Below are 22,934 nucleotides of genomic sequence, written 5' to 3' on the forward strand. Positions count from 1 at the left end.
CACAACTAATCTCCCACACTCCAAACCTCTTCAGTTAGTCCCTGTACCACTTCCCTCTTCCCCAGCCTGCTGACAACCCTTCCCCAGTCGCTCCTATCATCATACCCTTCTCCATCCTACACCATCCCATCAACCATCCATAAAACACGTCACTCAATATACCTAAAATACACACCTTCAAATCAAATACACCCTTTCCACACCAATACCATCTCTATACCTACTACAATATAACTACACACCCATATGCACACCCATCCACATTTACACCCAACCACCCACCTGCCCATGAACATTACACTCACACTCATAGATGTCTACATCCAGACCCACACACTCGCCCCTTTCCATCGCCACCAGCACCGGCTGAGCTAAAGCAGAGCTAGAAACATGCCACAACAATATAAACCAACGCCCCCCGGCTCCCTCCTCCTACCGTCTCTACGAACGGAGCTTATATAACACGCCGCATTTTCTTCCACGACTTGAAAGGATTTCTTCCTTACAGAATTCATTTTTCCTAAACCCATAACTAAATGAGAATTTCTGTTATGCCAACATTTAAATTCATCTATTTAGTTACCGAAACTCAGCTATCAAATTTCATTAGCTGTTGACGACTTAACATTACTTAACCGACGGATTAAAAAAAAATCAAGTAACCTGAATGTTTAACTAACCAATTTACTCCAGTGTAATTAAAAGCACTCAATTACTTGTCAGAGGTAGTCCCAGTAAACATGTGGAAGAGATACAAGCAAACAACAATTCGACTCCGTGGACGAAGGTCATATCCTGCAAGTTTCCAATACTTTCCATAATCCGCCCCATTACCTCCAAGGACATAAGTCTCCGAGGGCCGCATTCTCAGGTGACACCTTCAATTTGAGGGCATCTTAATTTTACTCTTGCTACCACTACTCGAGTTTATTCAGCTTATGAGACGTCTTGCAATGGAGTTAAAGACGGATATATCAAACCTCATAAGATTACATCTTGCTGTGACACGGCTGATGAGGGCTATAATCTAACACTTAAGGCTCTAAAAGTTTGGATATCGTACGAAGAGAATATATATCTTCCGATTACACGAAATAATGATGCTTATATACACTTCTTGCCTGCCAGTTAATTTGAATGACGCTTTAAACCTTCCATACGATACGTCATTTACTTTACTCTTGCTACCGCCACATGACTATAAATCTTAGGGGAAAACTCTTGTAGATGGGATTATTGAAGACTTATCTAACTCTACTACTTAGTAAAAATTTCTCCAAAACAAAACTGTCCGGCGTTAGCATCAATGGAGTGTAAGACATCATACTGTTAAATCTTTTGTAAATTACTTAAGCAATCTATGCCAATACCAGCAACCCAAAACAAAAGGAACTGTAAGGTGTAGTATACAAAATATATCGCTAAGAAATGTTCGAACACAGACGAAGATACAAACTCTGAGGAAGGTTACGTATCCTCACACACGAAGCAACAAAATCAAACGACACTCGCTACTTACAGCAACATCCCTCTTTGCAAATATAAGGTTCCTTGGTAAACGTTTCGCCTTCGCCAACTAAAAGAGAATGAACAAATTTACCACCATAGCAACCAAACCGAAACCAATTTACCATTAGCAACCCAAGTCAAATATAGGTAACTAAAAACTAAACCACATCTTTTACCATGGAACCGAAAAGAAACTAAACAACTTCAATGCAACACTCAAGCCCCTGGAATCCTGGCTTCACCCACAGGCCTAACCATTTGTAGTTTTGGTGAGCATTTTTCTTTACGGCTCGATGCAAGTCAAATTTGCTGGATTAAAACATAAGGGGGGGGGGGAGGCTGCAATAGCCTGGTCATGTACCGTTCTAAGCACAATTCATCCATACAACTTGATCGCTTTGTCTAAAAAACTTTCTGAAAAATTGTAAAACAAACCCAATTTTAAAGCAGGAGTGAAATCATCCAAGTCCATAAGTCCCAGATGAAAGGATTAGTTTTGCCGGAGAGACGTACGAATGATTCCTGCAATTTACAGTCCCCGGCAGCAGCTGGGCTCCCAGAACAGCAATTTCCAGCCAGGGAACCCTCGCCACGCACCTGCCCGGCCCCCCTTCCGTGATATGGTGACATGATGGAGCAGTCAGGGGGAGCTAAAGGTCAGGTTCAACTGATTAACCCCTTCACAGCATCACGTTTCTTATTCCATTCATAATGTGATTACCATCACACTTAACTTCGCAGGAGACCTCTCGATATGAAAAGGTGATGAACAACATCCATTTTCCTAACCCACAGTTATATTGTAAAGGAGCAATAAAGGAGTATGTAAGTTTTAATAAAAATTACATTGTTACACGTAGACTTTTCACGAATGAAGTTTGGTGTAGGCAGGCTACGTACAGCCGAGGTATACATGCAAGACATTTCACGGCATCATTTTCCTCTTACTTTCCTCTCCTGGCTAAAATTCCAAAGCAGAGAGGGGCCTGGGAAACCTCTCAGCTCACATGTGATATCAAACATGATGCATCAGTGAAGCAGGTGACAGACGACCCTTAAGTGTGAAGCAGACGCAGTGGAACAGGTGGTGAACTTTTGTCCCAGACTGTACCTCCCGGGGCTCCTGCCACTCCCTGGGAATGAGTCTGGTGGTGACGTGTGAGGTGCTGGGGAGGAAGGCAAAACTGGGCATCACGTTACTGACCCTATTTCTCACCAGGTCACACACATTTAACCATATTTTTATACCGTGGTTTGCTGCTGACCCCTTCCATCCATTTGTTTACTCAGGCAGTACTGTTAACGAAATACAGCAGCACGTTTGGCTTTGTGTGTGTGTGTGTGTGTGTGTGTGTGTGTGTGTGTGTGTGTGTGTGTGTGTGTGTGTGTGTGTTTATGTGCGTGTGTTTATGTGCGTGTGTTTATGTGCGTGTGTGCGGGTGGTCGTGTGCGCCTGATAGTGTCTGTCTAGATAATCAATACAAGACACCGCCGCCACCACCGTCTGCCGTCTGGAAGAGAGAGAGCACCTTAACCTAAAGCCCTTCCCTTTCTACCACACACCTCCCAACCTCACATATAAACCCAGTGACTATAAATGACATAAGGAGTGGCAGAGGCATTTTAGTGGGTGACGGGAATATACACGTGCTTTAGTTGGTGCAGGGCGAGCGACCGACACACCAGACACAACAAACACGGCACTTAAAGGCGCATAACCATTGCCTGGTCCACACACCTCGACACATCCACACACCTTTCCTCATACCTCAACGCACCTCTCTACATTACATCCATGCACCTCTCCTCCTGCCATCTCCACTCATTCATGCATCTCCACTAACAACGACACATCCATATACCCATCACCGACACATCCACGCATCCCCCTCCCCCCCACACACCGCCTTCCAACACACACATACACACAGACACACACACACACACACATCCCACCACATGTACACAAAGAATCAAAATTACCCCCCATCAAACACCATTTTTACTGTATATACGTCTACAAACGGTAAAAGTCTGAACTGATGAGTCTGATGCTTCGACTTTCCTCAGCGTGCTCACCAAAGCGTGGAGGGGAAGACCTTTCTCTTTTTGCCCACCCACCACGCCTCATCCTCTGGCCTGGACGATAGCTGACGGGCCACTTTTCTCCATACAGGGTCAACCAAGGTCAAACCCGGTGAAGTGGACGAGACAACCCATCCTGAACCACACCTCACCAGTTTCTCTGTTCCTGTTGCTTCCCCCCCAAAAAAAAAAAAAAATAATAATAATAATAATGAAAACCGCTTCCTACTTACACCTCCGCTCATTCACCAACATACGCAGGCCATCTCACGCAGTACCGTTACACATCTCGTGCACCTCGCATGGCCACCTATAGAATACATACTCTACACCACATGCTGCACACCCCACCCCTCCACATCAACTCCTCCACGCACCTCCCCCCACCCCACCAACCACATGTACACTCGTCACCGCTCATCCTCCAACCTGCCAGACAGCCGACATGCTACTTCCCTTATACAGAGTCAGCCAAAATGCCCCACGGTAAAGCCCATTGAGGCACGACCAATCCTGACCGACACCACACTCCACACCCGCTACTCCTGCTACTGTCGTAATATTTCATTAACATACACTACCCTAATTTTCTTTCTCACTAATAAACGGGTTTGGAAACACTAAACTTCTACGTTACACCAAAGAATTATTTATTTAAATAGTACAAAGCTAACAGGCTATAATTAGTAGTAATCTAATTCTCGTTCACAGTTGATGAAACATGTAACACTACTGAAGACAAACAACTCGAACTACAATAACTGGAGCAAGGTATCAAAAGTTGACACTACTATGAAATGAAAAACCAATATAGAGGCTAAAGCGATGGGTGTGAGATTTTCTTCAGGGCCTGGGATGACCGGGTTGTGAAGAGAGATTTCCTTGGTAGCAGGAAGAACTGGCATGTGAAGTGGTTTCCATGCTGGGGAGAATGGGAATGAAACTTCCTAAGAGGTAAGGCTTGGAATGTTTAGGTGAAAACTCGACATAAGGTTGGCATGTTGATGTGAACCTTTATGACGGGAAGGACTGGCATTAAGATGGAAAACCTCTTACAGAGAAGGACTGGAATATTTAGTGAAACTTACAGATGATGGGAAACTTCTTACAGACAGGATGGACTGGAATGTTAAGTAGAAAAACTTCTTATTGAAGACTTGCATGTTACGCGGAACTTCCTTAGAAGCAAGGAGACCTGGTATGCGAGGTGAGGATGCCGTGCAGGTAGGAGGGTGAGGGAAGGAGGGGAAGGGGAGATGACCGATCCAACATTCATAAAAGTTACGAAGTAAGGTATGTAAGACAGCTAGTTTTATATATATGTACACTTTAATATTAGCTCTTACACCACACTTCTCACAACCAGACAAGTGAATAATGACAATACGAGCAAAGTTCCTCAGCAATCCGTGGCAAGTGATATTTCAACGCAAAACTCCATCCGACCCTCCATGAACAGGCGTCCAGTTGTGACCAGTGAATGTTTGGGGCACAAGTACAGACAGAAGGGAGCCACACCAACACGCACAGACGGCCAGGTGTCGCCAGGTAGTCCGCTCAACCCTAATGTCACCTAGTCAGGCCATGCAACAATTTACACCAACACCGCAAATTATAAACGCTTAAATTACACGCTCTCTGCAAACAGTGCTAATTAAGGTCAACGAACAAATGCTGTTGTGTAAATATAAATACATTACTTAAGATGCGATATCATGAGCAGGCGTGCAAAGATCCCCACGATCTCCATTTTTAATGACTAAAGACGAGGAAAATTTTCTGTGTAAAGGTCAGATGGTGCATTTTCCTTAAATATGCAGACAGCTAAGGGGAATAAATATGTTTCAACACATTCAATACCTATTGCATGGCTCAACAATGTTATCAAGCCTTAATAATTTGATAAGCACTGGTGGTGACAACTGCTTCCCAGCGTTATGTGAGTAAAGCTGTGATAGGGAGGAAAGACGAAAGAGGCCGTATTCTCGCTGCCTTAAGATGTTTGCTAACTCCCCTTAAGATTTACTGCGCATACTACACATTTCTAATTTCTTGACAAGTATTACCCCCGTCAACGGAGCTGAAGGAGCTTGTGTATTCACCCGTTTGTTTGTCCACAAGATCTCAAAGGTACTGATGATGGATTTCAATGAATTATGGGGTTATGCAAGTCATAGGCCAAGGAAGAGTATATTAAATTTTGATGACCTGACTAGTATGGTGTAGGCGTTAGCGGAGGTATGCGCTCACCAATTGCTGCATTCATGTTTGTCTAATTATGGACATAGTCCACAAAGTAAAATATTAGTGAGCAATTTGTAGAAATAAACTGGCACGAAAAATGTGCTATCAAGTCTGCCTTGATAAAATAAAAAGTTCACGTGCCATATCCGGAAAAACTGGCATAGAAAGAAAGTTGCTGTAGTCCACATTAGTAAAATAATATTAACGCGACTCTTATAGAAATAAACTACTGCGGACTAGGTGCTACATGCTGGGTAAGACTAATAAATAGCGTTAATATTAAGGTATCATTCAATAATACAGAAATATATTGAGGTGTTATATGTGTAATATAAAGATAACATTAACGTGTCACATGCAAAAAGAAACTGGTCAGGGCATGTGCAAGACAGCCTGTTAAACCGACGAGAATACGTCTCAAGGTGGGTGTGGGTCGCGCTACCAAGTAGAGAAGCGCAGTGGGTGACTCATTGGCTGGACCTGAGTTCGTATTTATCAACCATCTTTACTATCTCCCATCACTCAGCACAAAATAAACACGAGTTAGTTGGACATCAATACTAAAAGTCCCAGTAATGTGATGGTTAATTGTGACAGTATTAACTCTCAAGATCCTATGGCTTGCTCAGCTGAATAAAATCACCTGCTCTTAGTTGAAATAAAAATTGTTCTCGCATTCACTTCAGATTGGTTGAGCGTTTTATGAGGGTTATCTGTACGAGTATACGAGTGAAGACCAGCATAAACAATGTTAAACATCAACCTAAGTCCAAGAAGATTTTTAAATTTGGGCCCCAGACCCACCCACCGTCCCCTTGTTCACCCGACTCCCAGCTTTCCCTTGTCTATTGTTAAGCCCTTCACTACACTGGCATTTATTTATCCTATTTATTTATTTATTCATTTATTTGTGATTCGTGTTTTTTTTTTCCATATTTATTCAGACTTGGGAACCTTTACTAAGTGATGGGGGTTCCAAACAACTAACGCTCACTATGAGCCTCTAGCTACGTAGAAAAAGAAAAAAAAACGCAAGGAGTTAAAACTTAACGTTAATAATTAAAAAGGTGTCCTCAGGCTGAAACGAACGAGACCATCTACCTAGATTGCCCATTGTTTTTGTCAGTTTAATCCTTCACAAAACTTATCTAACCTTTAACTACAAGAAAGATGAATACAAATAAATATCTGAAGAAACACGGGACAACATTCTTATGAGTTACCAGTGCACGTAGAATTACTACAGATGAGCCTGGAGTCACAAAAACCTGTACTAACAACCGGAAGTCTCCATACTAGAATCGACATAAGGTCACTAACAGCACAGATTATTTACATATGATAGTACGCTCCTCGTGTAATGTAATGCATCGCATGTAGAATTGAAACACGAGGGATTAGTACCCACAACCACGTGAAGGGATGTTAATACAATGCCATGATACAAGAAAATAATAATTACCGCGCAAAGACTGAAAGAAATAGCCCAACATTAAATAAATACCCTAACTTATGAGAAACAAGGATACATTTGATTATTTGCAACTCCACACTCTTCGTTTTGTGTCAACTAAAGGGTTTTATCGTCGCATCCTGATTGCATTATTCAGCCAAGGGGAAAGGGGGAAGGGCAGACACTGACTCATCGTATATTTCCATTACATGTCAAGCCGCTGACCTCAGAACCTCCGTAACGGATCAATCAGATGTACTGATAACGAAAGAATAAAATAACAACCCTTTCAGAAATCGAAGTGAGATCATTACAGCTGGCAAGTACACGACAGCCTAATCAAGGGCCCAGTTCCGTGCTTTAAATCATAAATCTTAAGGAATATAAAAACAATCGCACCCAAAACTGCACCTTTAAAAGATCCCCTCACTGGCAACCAGCGAGATACATGATGCGGGTAGAGGGAGAGGGATGTAGAAAGGTTAACCCAAGTTCCCTCTGAAAATGGAGAGGGACTAAAAGGGGAGCCAGCTTCTTAAATTACCCATTCTCCCCCCTTTCAACACCATGTTCCAGACATCCGGGAAGCTTTTAACAAGGAAGGGAACCTAAACCACCATTTGACACATGACTGATGGGGGAAATTAAAATGTTTCTCAACAAAACATATGAAATATTTGCCCTTAAACTCCTGTATTACAAGAATGTGCCATCCAAACCTAGCAATACAATGCAGCTTTTGTCTTCGGTTCTTATCTCTCAACATGAAATACAGACAGTAATAAATATTTTCAGCTTTTCTCCGTTTCTGGATTCCACCTTATCCCATCTTTGGGGTGAATATGTCAGGATGATTAAAGGAATAATAATCGCATATTCCAGTTTTATTGTCAATACCCAGAGAAAATTACTGTACCCGCAAAACCTCCAAAGAAAATATACGTAGCCAACATTAGTCAAATTTCTCCCATATTAGCTAACCAGTAACCCAATCAGTTTCAGCAACCGTCAGAAATTTCTTCGGCACAGGAAGAAGAACCTACAGTGAGTGCCAATTCTGTTACAACTTACTCTCTTATGATCAGCTAACTTGCCATGTTTTCAAGCTAATGCCGGACGGTTTCATTAACCTGAAGGTGAGGCACAGAAGTAACAACACTGCAAATCTTATAGTTCCAGTGGTGTTACCCAAAGAAAACAGGAGCCGTGCTCGTGAAACGACCAAAGAAAATGTGATATAGTGATGTGTGGCAGAAGCAGACCGTAGAGTTGCTCGAGGCGTGTCCACCCACTTCCTTACAGCTCGCACCGCCATAAAAGTTTCCCATGAATTTATATACACAGCTCCCACAATCGTATTTATTGTGATCCTTAAACGATGAAAATGCTGTTGTTCTGAGGATGATAATACTAAAACACGAATTGTTAGGTGAGCTTAACAATACGCTAAAACTGTGTTCTGCTGGCATACGTGACAATACACGCAACCAGTATTTATGGCCATGGCAGTAACAGAAGTGTTGTTTAATGTCGGCAAAACGAACACCAAAATTACTGCTGTGATGACGAAACACTGAATACTGATGACAATAAAATAAAAATCAGTAAAAGGATACGTATTTCAACACTCAGATTTACCCGCGACACATGTTTTACAGAACCCCCTTTGTTACCATGACTTGTTACCGCTAAACGGTTTTACTGAGTTTTGGGGAAAAATCTTAGTGATGGGTAGCATTCAAATTCTTTGTTTCACTTCTATTTATAATACCTGCATAAACAACCAAAAAGGTGGGAACAGTATTTTCTGCCCCGGTGAAATAAGCAAATCCACAACACATTTTTCGCGTTCCTTATTACCGGTACTGTTGCTGATACAAAGGGAGGACAGGGAACGTGGAAACACGGTACACTGCCAGTGAACTAATTACTATCAAGTCCTTCAATAAGACATCTTCTAACCACATCCACTTCTGTCTAACCTAACGAAGCGGCCGGGAAAAGCTTATACAGAGACAGTAAAATGAAACTTATCTCTAAGTCCTTCAGCATGAATGGATTTTTAATACATGTTCATTTGTTGTATCGGCCTAAGCTACCACAAAGACGACATAGGGAAGGTGGAAACAGAATGGGTTGCCAAGGTGAGTCACTGGTTCCGGGAGAAGAGCGGGGCGTTGTCGAGGGAAAACCGGTGGGTAATGGAGACGAGTGCTGGGGAACTGGGAGGGAGGACAGCTGTATTCCTGGCGCCGCGCCCTCGCTGTCCCTCTTACACATGTCCACTCCTGACACAAGGACAATATTTCATATCCCACAAATATTATTGAAATTTACTAAACTAATCGCAAAGCACCGGTTTAGCGAACAAATTAGTCAATACACTGATCAACAACTAAGAATGGTTCGATAACATTAAAAAAAAAATAAATAAATAAATAAATAAATAATAAAAAATTAAAAAAATTTAAAAAATCCATAACCATCCTTTACAACTAAACGAAAGGAATCATCACTTAACCCACAACAAAGCTTTCATAACGAACGTGGTCATTTAGACATACTCTTCAATCCAACACCTATGCACACGGTCCATACAGTGACTCGGTAGGTATGCGAGTCAGGTTCTTACTTTCCAACCGCTCCTGCCAATTCTCAAACATTCGCATACCTTACGATGAAACAGAAAGCAATTGTATAGCTCTGCACTGCTAAGGTAATTATCGGTGCAAAGAATGAGAAACTTACATATCGTACGTCAGTCAAATATATATATCGTCGCCTTTTCAAGTTACTTTGACAGCATAATCATGTTTTAACTAATCTAGCATTTCTGCATTTTCAGCAACCATCATTCAATGGTAATTAAGCAGGGGAAAATGTGCATTTCTGGTATTAAATAAAATGCCGAACGGTTTCTGATATGAAAGTTGTTTTTCCAGGGATTTTGGTTAAGGAACAGAGCTGACAGCACTATCAAAGCTGTTTTCGTACGGTGGCTTACGAACGGTGGTGGAATAAGTTCATAACTCAGACGACGGTCAACAACAAAATACTCGCGGTGCAGTGCGTCTCAATCGTCAGAGCGTTAATTAACGTAAATCAAAGCAAGGATCATCCCTCACTAAACTGGCTCCGAATGTAGTTTATCTGATGCTCTGTTAAGTCTATCACCCAGTAATCTGGGTTCGCTTTCATCCAAACGGTGCGCTATCCCAATCCAATCATCAAGTGCTCTTCTGTAACAGTAATCCGTACAGATCCAAACTGGTATAGTCTCGAAGGAGGGGGGGGGAAAAAAAAAAAGTATAAATTCGCTCACGCACACCTAGAAAAAAAGAATCACGTGGCCTACTACTGATTCTAAATGCTACAATCTTAATTCAACCAAACCGATGAGGTAGAGAAGCTTATTAATTCCGTATAAATTTAGTCCAACCAAACAGGTCACGTGGTCTGGCAAAAGATTCGTGTAACACACACATATTATATATATATATATATATATATATATATATATATATATATATATATATATATATATATACACACACACACACACACACAAGACAAAGACTGTAAAAAAAAATAATAATAATTCAAAATAGAAGCTCTCAGTCTAGCCAAACTGATCACGTGCCCTACCCTAACACGAGAATCAGTGTACACTATCTGTCCTACAAAACGCGTCAGGTTGGTTCATCTATTAAGAGTAAATTGTATGAATTCAAATTAGTAAACTATCCCAACCCAACTACGCAAATGACGCGGCCTGGTCTAACAAAATCAGTATAAATTCAGTCTAGTCTACCTTTTCACCTTCCCCATGTCGCCTTTGTGGTAGTTTAGACCGATACAATACATGAACATGTATTAAACATCATTCATGCTGAAGGACACGTTGGAGGTAAATTTCATTTTGACAGCAGTCTCTGTTTAAGCTTTCCCCGCCCGCTTTGTTAGTTTAAACATAGAAATGGATATGGTTAGAAAGTGGTCTTACTGAAGTCTGGTTCTACCATACACATCAAAGTGGTTGGTCTCATAAAAGGAAGTGCGGCTCCTTATCACGCCCACCGTTTCTTATCTCCATGCTTACCACTCATGACCTTTCACAGTGGCTGCGTGACTCCCAGCGCCAAAGACGGTGGTTCAAGGTGTACTAATGACTGGGCGATTTCAGTATGGTCGTACAACAGATTTGTATGCACTGACCCTGAAGACCAGTGACATTTAATTTCGTTCTTGCAATCTCCAAACAATTTGAACAATTTTGCACTGGCAAGCTAGATAAAACCTTCGTTAACCTTATCACTATACTGGTACTCACCCATGCAATGATTTAGTGTGGCAGTAGTTACGAAAGAATGTAAACGACATAAGGTTCTTGGACTGAACATGCTAAATGGCCACAAAATTTCACAACCAAGTAAGCTCGGCATTACGCTTTATGGAAGAAACAAAAAAGTTTGTATTGCTCATATGCAATCAAGGATTGTTTTTATGGAAGTTTGTTAATGGCTGTATAATTCAACTCTTTACACTTAGTTACAGTACAATAAAGATTTCTCAGTCTTCAGGCAAGTCGATTAGGCTACTGTGATACCAATAGTCATACAGGTTAATGTACAGGAGTATGATATAAATTAATGGATGTTTATACACTAATCAGTCAGATCAACACAAACTTTTCCTCCTCTTCAGGCAAGTAAATCATCAGGTTATTATTATTATTCAAGACCTGTTAACTGGATTAATTTCCTGGATCTGTCATTTAAAGACTGGGTGAGGTTGGTAAGCGATCAAATTAAAACATAAACCAAACTTTTTCACAAATTTCGCTGCCATATATGCATTTAGCTTTGTTATTCAGGCTAAATACAGATTATGTAATTCAGAAGAGAAAAATCTGAACATTCCGGAGGTTTAGCATGGTATTGCTGAACCCTCTGTACTGGAGTTTCATTCGGCTGAACTAAGTGGTCCTGTGGTAGCTGATGCATCCAAAGAATGCGAAAAGGATTTATGTATCACCTAATTCACACAATCCAAACCCCAGTCTTATACGTGCACACACTCCGATATCCACAGCCTAGAGGAACAACTTTCACCAGACTCTCCCACTCAGGTCCTCCAGACGGTGCCCCACCTACAATACAGCCTCACCTTCACCGCCTTCGCCTACGCGTCCTTCATAGTTCAATCAGGCTACTCTCTCGTCTCCACCCTCCTCCTCCTCCTTGCCTAGCCTAGACCCCTTCACTTCCCAACAATTACGATGCCTCCACCCTTCCATTGCTCAAAGCCCCCTCCCCTCCCGAATTACTCCCCAGTAATTGTACTCACCTCCCACTACTTAACTCCTTAGGTACGAGTCCCTCTTAACCACTTTCCTACGATACTATCATGCTGTATTTTTGCTTCAGGTTAGCTACCACACTATTGAGTATATTAAGGACCTCAATCAGCGAAGAGGGATAAGGATTTACCTGAACCCTCCATTCGAAAATAATTTTGAGCTAAATAAGTAATCTGAAATCTGGCAGTATTAAAAAAGATAAAGACGTCATCGTAATCAGATGATTAAAGCAAAACGTCACTTGTACGTATTTGTCCAGCACCTCTACTTTCTACTGCCCTCACCCCACCCACAATACTTTATATACCATATGAACAGCACCGCACCCCATAACTGTTCACAAAGACCCATCCCGACTCCCCATTAGTTGCCCCCCCCCCTCCTCCTCCTCTACCTTCCACTGCCCTCACCTCTCCCACCATAAAACATCAATTGCACCCACACTATTACTCACTATCCCCCTCCATTACTACTTCCACTTAACTGACCCTCTCTTCCCAACCTTCCATTCCCTTACCCCTCCCACCACAGACACCCATTCATCTCACCCACCCCCCTCAACTCTCCATTAATTGCCCTTCCCCCTCTAGTGGCCAAATGATCCAAGTGCCTCCCTAGCCGAACAGAGGCCTCAAATGAGCTGTTGGCAAAGGAAGGAGGTCGCAACAACTCGAAGTTGGTGCGTGAGGAGAGGATACAGGAGCTAGGGCGAAGTGATAAACGGTTAAAGATAGTGGAAAAAAAAAAAAGTTCAATATCAGTCATCATTCAAGGGATGTGGGAGATGAAAATTATTCTTGTTTTAACACATTCATTATTCTCAAGCTAAGTTTCACTAATAAATGGGGCACGCAGAAGCCAGAAGCAGTACCAGAAAACATTAAGGCAAAACTATCAATGTTGCGCCTAGAGAAATGGGTCATACGTCACTTTCCCGAAAGTTGTCTTAGATGTTCCCAGTCTAATAAACTGCTGACAGTCACACAATACCTCGCAATTAGCCCGCTCTCTGGGGATTATACTTAAACAAGTTATCGATTTAAACCATTATATACACTAAAACATCATGACACCAATTAAGCCTAATATACATACATAAAAAAAAAAAAAAAAAAAAAATCGCGGTGTAGGCAATATTCTCAATTTAAGACAAATCTAAAACGCCAGGGAAGACAAGAAATTTTTAGATAGTAATCGAATTAACACAATCACTGGCTATTTTTTTTTAAATCCTGGTTTTAATGTAAAAAATTGTAGTTTTCCCTCCCCTTCGCCACTTTAGGTTTAATGCAATGCCCATAGGTATTCTCTCGCCTACCTACTACGTGCCACTAAACCCAATCACTTCAAGACAAACTATCTACACTTCTCAACCGTCCTACTGTATAGAGTATATGGGGAACGTCATTTTTACATTCCTTCCATTTACTACTGTACGCCATCACGATACGACAACCACTTCACCAAGAGGACGCTATGTATTTTTTTCTTTTTAATGCTTCCAAAACTATTAATTTTTCAGAAAGGACCTACTGCAGTGGACCTGATGTCTTATCCTTCCAATTCGAACTGTCCTAAACTGTATACCGGCATATATATATATATATATATATAATCGTCTGGTGATGCAAGAACAAAAAGTACGACTCCATCAAGTGATCGGAAAATCCTTTCACTCCAACGATGTGCTTCTATTTTCAGCTTGGTAGGGTTTTCGAAGGAGAAGGGTACGATAGTCTTCAATAACTCGTTAACTACGACAGATCTTCCCAAGTTTATTAAAATGGTGTGGAAATAAAAACAAAGGAACTATTCCCTCCCGCAATCGCTTATAAGTGTAGTAACGCTTATAGTGGGCCGCAGTATCCATTTCCACGCCCCCTTTTTCCCAGGGGTCTCAAGTCATACTGGGTTGTGGCCAGTTCTTAGGATAAACAACTCTTCACAAAAGTTAAACACCGTCAAAAAAAAAAAACATTACTTTCGCCGGACTATTTGCTATTTCAACAACTAGTTTGTTTTTGAAGAGTCTGGTAGTCGTACTACTTAAAAAGCATAAACAAACGCAACATAAACGCGAGAATGTTAGTGAATTTACTCCATGACCTTATTTCGACCCCCTGCGTGAGGCGCACCCGCCCTCTCACCAAGCCAATCCCCTCCCCACCCCGTCCTACGAAACTCAACACCTATATAAGGATGGAAAGGCTGTTGTTGTTGTGTGTGTGTGTGTGTTTTCCTCCCGTCAACACTCCAGTACCGGTAGATTACCTGTAACTCGTCCTGTGTAAACTCTCCAAGTCTACCACTTACCCCATTCCGTTTCAACCATCACACCTTCCCATGCCAACGCCTTTAACGTAAACCAGTCAACCACCAGCCTGCCCTAATGCAACAATCACTGCCTCTCTCCCTCAACCAGCCTCCCTTGCCGTGGAACAGTGCAACCTAATTTCCATTCAAATGTTTCCTCCGCTTCATCCCTCCTTTTCACTCCCCCCCCCCCCGCCTCCTCTCCCCCCATTTCCTCTAAGCTTTTCGCCCTCACTTCGTCAGGAACGTTCTTTGGAAGGATTTCGAGGAAAAGGAAAGGGGAAAGGCGGAATGTGGCTGGAAGACAAACTAAAGATAATGTGCAAATGAAAGGCGGGGAAGAAGATGCCAGAAGACTTGGGAGGAGGAGGAGGGGGGGAGGGTAGCAAGGAAGAAGTGTATAAATGGAGACTAAAAGACTTTGGGATTGACAGCGATGGGTTGTTGCAGGAGGGGAAGAAGTGGGTAAATGAGGACTCGGGATATGGACGGAAATTGGTTGAAACGAGGTATAACCAGACAACGAAAGTGGAGGAAAAGAACGGAAAATGGAGAGTAGAAGAATGGGAAGGAAGAGGAGAAAGTGAAAAGGAGGGAGGGAGAGTGTAGAGAAGAAAAACGTGAAGGAATAAAGGGGAAACGAGTTAGGAGAAAAGCAGGGATTGAGAGCTGACGGGACTTGAGCAAAATGAAAGTAGAGGGTCAGGGAAGGATGGATAAGATAGGAACCAAGGAATCGATGGTAAATCTGGTAGGTAAAGAGGAGGAAAGTGGGGTAACGAGGGAGGGAGCTAGGGTAACGGGGGATGCTGGAAAGAGTAATGGACTTGAAGAAATGGAGAGAGTAGCAAAGAAGGAAAGCTTCAAGTTTGAGGGAAACAGGAATACAAAAAATAATACATGAGAAATAACAACATGAGCCTCCCATAGTCGATATGTTTTATCGAAGCCTTTTTCTAAGTAAAGGAGAGAGGAACAAATGGTATTTAAGATTAAGCATCCGCCTCCCCCCCCCCTTCCTCTCTCTCACGCAGTTGTAGTACAATGGCTCTTCGTTGTAGCAAGCTTCTTTGCAGCACTCTTTTTATTTAAGAAATCCTTGTAAAATATGTGGTTCCTTGTAACAAGCACTCTCTCTCTCTCTCTCTCTCTCTCTCTCTCTCTCTCTCTCTAAGAGTGTAAGTACATTCTGCTGGGTAGGCACGCACCAACCCCTCTTACACTAATGCTAATTGTTTGCTGTCGTGCCAATCAGCTAAATAGACACGTGGCTCGTTATGTGAGGGACTAAAACAGCAGAGTCTAAAACTAAATTTGCGCCAACGAAAATATACAGCCCACTACAACTTTGCCTAAATTTGTCATCCCCATAATGAATCCTGAAACTCAAAGAAGAAAAGTATTGGGTTAAAGATTTCAGGTCACGAAAAAGTTGCATTAAAAGGACATTGTAGTGAAAGGACTGACTGAATATATTTGCATAAAGCTCATATCAAAACGCTAATTTTAACTTATACAAAAGGATTGACTGAATATATTTGCATAAAGCTCATATCAAAACGCTAATTTTAACTTATACAAAGCGAACCCAAACCAACTACAGCATGCTGTACAAAGTTTAACAAAGATCCACAAACAAAAGATAACTATATGTCAATTATCAGCCCCAGAGTTAGTTAATTATCAAAAACCTTTCAAATAACTAAATTCAGGTCCCAAGTACAGCCCATCATACAAAATTGGACAACCACAAAACTATCAACCTGTCACATACTGGTATCTAACCATACCTGTCCGATTCTATTTTTAACTCTGCCAAAAACTGTCATCTTTCAATATTTAGCTAATGTCGAGCTGTAGCAAGAGATTAACGCAAAAATATTGTGCTTGTCAAAGAACTAAGGAAGAGATGCGGAACCGTCCAGTCATATGACACTGAACCACGTGAAATACGCAACAAAAAGGTCGAAAATCTTCAAGTTAGCCAAATGCTAAAATGCTACCCAGTCCAAACTCCTACATTACACAAAATTCTAATTCCCATATGGCTTCCCTTCGAGACCCCACCGTAAATTCGCCTTATAACCCACTTACCCTGGCGTTTCCTTATGCTAAACGTAAAAGGGGGAGAGGGAGGACGGGGGTAGGGGGGAAGGCTTTGGACTGTGTCCCTAGGCCGGTAGTGAGAGCAGTGAAGGTGGAAGGAAAGGATGAGAGAGAGAGAGGGGGGGGGGAGAAAAGTTCCAACATAAGAAACTAAGTGCTGGTGAAAAAGAAAGAATAAGGCTGTGCAGAAAAGCAAGGAAATATGGAGGCTGCACGAACACAACTGTAGAAAGCCTTTGCACAGGCAAAGGGCGAGGGAAAAGGGGAGAGCATGGAAAACTGAAACAGCAAAGGAAACATGAACAGACAGCAAGGAAACAGGGTGAAGGCCACAAGTAACGAAAAATGGAGGAAAGGCAAGGAAAAGTGGCGAAGTGTGGAAGTAAAAGTGGAGGCCGGGAATCAATACTTCAGGCCAGCAACACCGACAGGCCAACTCGCTTACCTGACAACGAGAAATCTCAAACCTTCTCAGTCCAATACTCCACATGACCTATTCAATACTATAATGTATATTCGATACACACTAGTCCTGTTTCCTCTAGACGATTTTATTTATGGAAAGAACTGGTAGCGACAAAAGGAATCCCGGCTACAACGTAGGCCCTATCTAACCCTGAAGTTCAAATAATACTTCAGTTGAATGAACTTATCACATAATGAAAGAAAAATAAGATCATGGCATACCAGTTCACCCAGATCATTAGGCTGTTACATACGCACACCGCAGACGGCCTAAGTAACCTAAAACTAAAATAAAATAAAAAAAAGTAAGAAAGAAAAACAGACCACCACATTAAAAAAAAAATACAAACAGCTAATGCTACACAAGTTACCCAAACGAAACTACAGCATTAAACAGAGAAATTTAAAAAATCCACAAACTCCTCCCACCTCACCCAAGGTGAAAATTAATGAGCATTAACAAAATACTTCTAACAACCAAATACCAAACAATTCGAGGAAAAAAAAAATAAACCACTATCCCCACCCCATCATGTAAAATAAAATTAAATAAAAACTTTCCATGTCTATCAGAAAAGTGCGCAGCCCGTCACTTTCTGCATGCCTTAATTAGCTTCGATTTCCGCTGGCTCCACAAAGTCACAACCTTCCCTTCCACCCCATCTCCCGTAAAAACAAAAAGGGTCAAACGAACCCTGAAAAAGCAAGAAGCCAATACTTCCCTGTAAACCTTAATTAATTAGCACAGAATACTGCTTGATGCGTAAATTCACACGACCATTCCATAAATAAAGTAAATAAATAATATATAACAAAAATCAAACGGACCAATCAGAAAACAGTATGCGGTGGCAGTGTCTGCAAGCCTTAACTAGCATCGATTCCGCCTCCCTCATTACCGGGTGGGGGAACCAAGCAAGGCGGCGAGAGATAAGAGTGGCCAGGAACATGACAACTGCATTCCGCCGACCCCGTCATGTCCACGCTCGCCACTTTAAGCATTAGTTCACTGGTGACAAGATAGGCCCACTGACAAGACAATGGGCACGTAATGACACTGTTTACATGGTTATACGAGTGCATGGCTAGGTCGGCTACTTTAAGTAACAATTAACTGTTGATATTGGCGCGACCACTGACATGATGTGACATGAAACCAGGTGGTAGCTACGAACACCTGGACAGTGAATTAAGACTACATATGAGCCTACATGTCAGCCACTATAAAAGGTGACACGACAGACGGAACTACAGGACATGACACTAAAAGTACAAGGAACACTTAATCTAAATTACAACACCCATCCATGTCCTGGCTGACACTTAGGCAATCTGACTGATAAGACACTGCGCACATACCGCGACAGTTGGCAAGGGGAACATTAACCTGTAAAGACGCAGAGCTACGAACTTGTGGTCGATAACGACTTCCAGCAATATGCACAAACATGCCTGAGGAGTCACCAAATCAATATACAGGTAAGCATGATAACACTCACGCTCGGTGGCAGCGGCAGCGGCAGTGTCGACTGTTGCAGACATCTTGGATGGAGTTGTAACTGTAAAGAAAAATGTACGAGTCATCAAAAATATAACTCTGGATATCAATACACTTTTGTCCCTGACATACTCTATAAACCAAATTAAAATGATTATGAAAAATCAAATTATTTCACGTGTTTACATTTCCAGGTCACTAAAGCAGGCCCCAGCAAAGCAGGGGTTACACTTCAGGTTCTCTCGCATGCACAATAAGCAGTCAAGTGTTGCAACTGACTCGCCATTTCAGAGTCAACTTCAGTACATGCCAGTATTTGGATCACCCAGTAACGTATAAACGACACGAGACAAGTTAATACTGCCTAACATCTTCACTACGATTCCTTCAGGGGAATTAATTCAGCTTTTTTAACAGCTTTACGACATCGAGGTATGAATACAACCGTCCAGCGATGAAAAGAAAAAATTAACAGGTTAACAATGACAACTGTGGGTAATTAACAAGTGCAAAATAAGCCCGGTACGGTACACAGAGCGACACTACCTGGGTCAAGGATGACGCTGACTGTGAGCGACCTGCAGAAGTCGACCACCTGCACTAAGTGACCCTGGTCCATGACTGGCCGCTTTATGGAGGCTACACCACGTGTTTGGCCTCTTCTGCCAACATGGCCGCACTCTGACACTAACCCAGTGACAAAATGACTGGACCACGGAATGCCCAACCCTTCCTAAATAAACAAAAGGCCAGTCTACCACTTAATACTAAATAAAACGAGGTACCCATTAACTTCTTGCAGATGAAAAACAAGACAATTTTTTTCTGGAACATGGACACCGCTCTACAGCAGATGCGGTGAAGCTGGACAGAGTGTGGGGATGTATAGGAAGGGGGGCTGAGGGGAAGGGGGTGAAAATATCAATATGCCTACACCGTATATCAGATCCTATCGAATGCTAATTTATGAACAAGACGACACAAAATCTCCAAGTAACTCTAAAACCAGTTGGAAGAAGTATGCAAGTCTTAGGATTCTAATAACAAAATTGAGATAGAAAGGGGAACGCTAGTGGAAAGGGGGAACGAGAGGACTATATGGGAGGGAAGCAGTGGAAGGGGGGTTAGGGCCGGAGAGGGAGGAGTGAGGGGGGGGGAGGAAGGAGTGAGGGGAGGGGGAGAAGGAAGGAGTGAGGGGAGGGGGAGAAGGAAGGAGTGAGAGGAGGGGAGGAAGGAAGGAGGAAGGTGGGGTTGCACTGCGGCAGGAAGCGGCTCCGTCAGGTCAGGTGCAGGAGCCGGTGTCCCTTACTGCACGCATCGCTGCTAATTCACTGCCTCGTCTTTCACACAGCCTACAGTCTACACCAACTCAACCACTTAAAAATCATTCATTTCCTGAGCAGATACTATATCGCCATAGGCCCTCTTAATCGCACAAATAATAATAATAATAATAATAATAATAATCCTAAGCGAAGATGTCTTGTGGCAACAGTACAAAACTTCCATTATGACAGATCTTCCCTACACTCACTATAATCGTCTGATAATACCACAAATAAAAGACAATCAGCGTATCTAGGTATAAAACGGGCTGAGGTAAATGAAGCCGATAAACAACCCTTCCTGTCAACTTGCCCCTCTCCCAGAACCCATTTCATCCGTCAATACGTGGCATGGCAACTTCGACACTTTACGCCACAATCGATACCATACCTCACCCACTTCTGCTGCAGTGTCATTTTATCTCCCGTGACCCTCCCTACCCTCTCTCCTTCAGCACTATCACCTTGCAAACCGAGGCTAACATCCAACCACAAACTTTGCTTTTACGTCGTTTACATGTCGGATTACAGTTACGAAATTTAAACTCGGTCGTCTAATGATACTCCGGCTCCTCCCTTCGTCTTCACCAATACCATTATGCTAAAGTTACTTCCAACCGTGATCCTTTGATCTTACATCTTATGTGATCTTAATTTTATATTTTAGTTTCAAGCAATAAATCAACATCTTTTATTTCCATCTGTTGCCGTGTCATGTTTAACTCCCCTACCCCCTCATCTTCACAGTTGCCACCTTTCGGAACTAACAATGACAAACTTTGATACTACTGTGGTTTATAGTCGCGTTTATTTGTATCTCGAAACGAAATTTAACTTGGTCCGTTGTCATTTCAGATTCCCTCTCCTCCACTGCTACCCTGAACGGGATACATTCAACCACAAACTTCCGTTATTGTATTTTAGTAAAAAAAAAAAAAAAAAAAAAAAAAAAAAAAAAAGGTAATCTTCGTTTTAGGGTTACAGACCCATTTTAACTCCACTCTCTTTTACCTTTGACTATGCCACCTTATATACGTTACATCTAATCACTAATCTTGATCACGTTCTGTTTATAGATTCAAGTCCCCAGCCACGAAGTAGAAAACTGGCGGCTGTAGTATTGTATTAGCTTCCCTCCTCTCTCATTACCACTGCTACCGCAAACGTTACATCAAACCACAATGTATGATTTTTTTTTTTTATTAACTGTAATTCATGTTCCAAGCAACGATTAACCTTACATTTACTGGCATACCACTAGTTCCCAACAATGATTAATCTTACATCTATTACAATACCATTTTAGCATCCCCTCCCTCTCTCTCTCTCGGTCACTACTTCCACCTTGAAAATGTTACATCATAAATTTGATACGGCATGTGTACCGGTATAGCTTCAAGCAACGATATCTCACGCCTGCTTAAGTGTTCTTTTAGCTCACCTTACCTTTCTCTCCATCACCTCGTTAATGTTAATACCAAAGACTTGTTCCCGGAGATGTGATAGTTTAAATATTCAATAAAATTTTTGAAAAAAAAATCCTTACGGCAGCCATAAAACACAATATTCCTGTTGCTATGCTCAAATTTCATATTCCCAATCCCACTGGAAATGCAAGTATTTTGTCAGTTATAAAAATTTTGCTATAAAACTAGAAACTAGGATCTTGCAAAATTAACTTCACAGCATAATTCACTTCACCTTCGCCACCAGAACGCACCAATTATCAAATCACCGTTAAAATTATGCGAAAATATGAGTTAAGAGGGTGAGGCTGTTGGAGAGGACTGGGGGTAGTGGGGGGGAGGGGGAATTAAAGGTGACACCACCGGCCGGGCTGGTCATTCACCCTGCCACCCTCGCTCACAGCCACCCCACCACGTAATCAACCCCTCTACCTCGTCCACCCATCCCATTAGACTACGTGGCAACCTTTTAACTACGGGGTCTCCCCTAAATATTGTCCGGCGATAACCAAATGTGCAACAATCATTTTAATGGGCTTAGCAATATCCCTCACTATCTAAGACCACTTTGTTTCATAATTCTGTCCCTCATCAACATTTTTTGACTAACCCCATTACCTCATCCAATCACAGCACCTTGGCCACGTCATAACGCCACGTTACCCTGTCTCCCCCCCTCCCCCAACCTTCTTTCCTCACGATCTGACTGCCCCTAACCCTACATCACTACCCATTTTGTGACCTAACCCCATTCACCCCCAAGAACTCACTGTTCTAACCCCAACATCGCACTGACCCAATCCCATTAACTCACCCCATGATGTCATTCCTATTCCCTACGATCAGACTCTCCTCATCCCTATCCTCAATCTAATCGGACTCATCACGTGCCCTAACCCTATTCCTCACCCCTCCCACGACAGGCCTCGTACACACTAACCCTATGTCACCCAACCAACCCTCCATATCAAGTGACCTCATTCCCATCCATTTTTCTCGTATCACCACAATTCTCTGATCACACTTGACCAACCCATCTCACATGACCTGGTTGGCCGGCGCCACTCTTCACGCCATCACTCGCTCTATCCCATCCGACGCCACTCAATCT

The 22,934-nt window shown here is 42.2% G+C and overlaps 1 protein-coding gene across 2 annotated transcripts in view; it reads right to left on the reverse strand.

The window, feature by feature from the left end:
* stai (stathmin) overlaps positions 1 to 22,934 on the reverse strand; it is a 95,630-nt gene that overhangs the window by 67,314 nt on the left and 5,382 nt on the right. Inside the window, exons 1-2 of one of the 2 annotated variants that reach the window (XM_080272397.1) lie at positions 19,579 to 19,631; positions 19,028 to 19,093 (exon numbers count right to left, since the gene is read on the reverse strand). In XM_080272397.1, the coding sequence (XP_080128523.1) occupies positions 19,028 to 19,076 (49 nt within the window). In that variant the 5' untranslated portion in view covers positions 19,077 to 19,093; positions 19,579 to 19,631. Of the gene's footprint in view, positions 1 to 19,027; positions 19,094 to 19,578; positions 19,632 to 22,934 lie in introns of those variants that run through there. The other variant, XM_080272396.1, reaches the window with a different exon arrangement.

Source organism: Coenobita brevimanus, chromosome 50 (genome assembly GCF_032717465.1).
Source record: "Coenobita brevimanus isolate Jiangsu-jjx chromosome 50, ASM3271746v2, whole genome shotgun sequence".
Taxonomy (NCBI): Eukaryota; Metazoa; Arthropoda; class Malacostraca; order Decapoda; family Coenobitidae; genus Coenobita; species Coenobita brevimanus.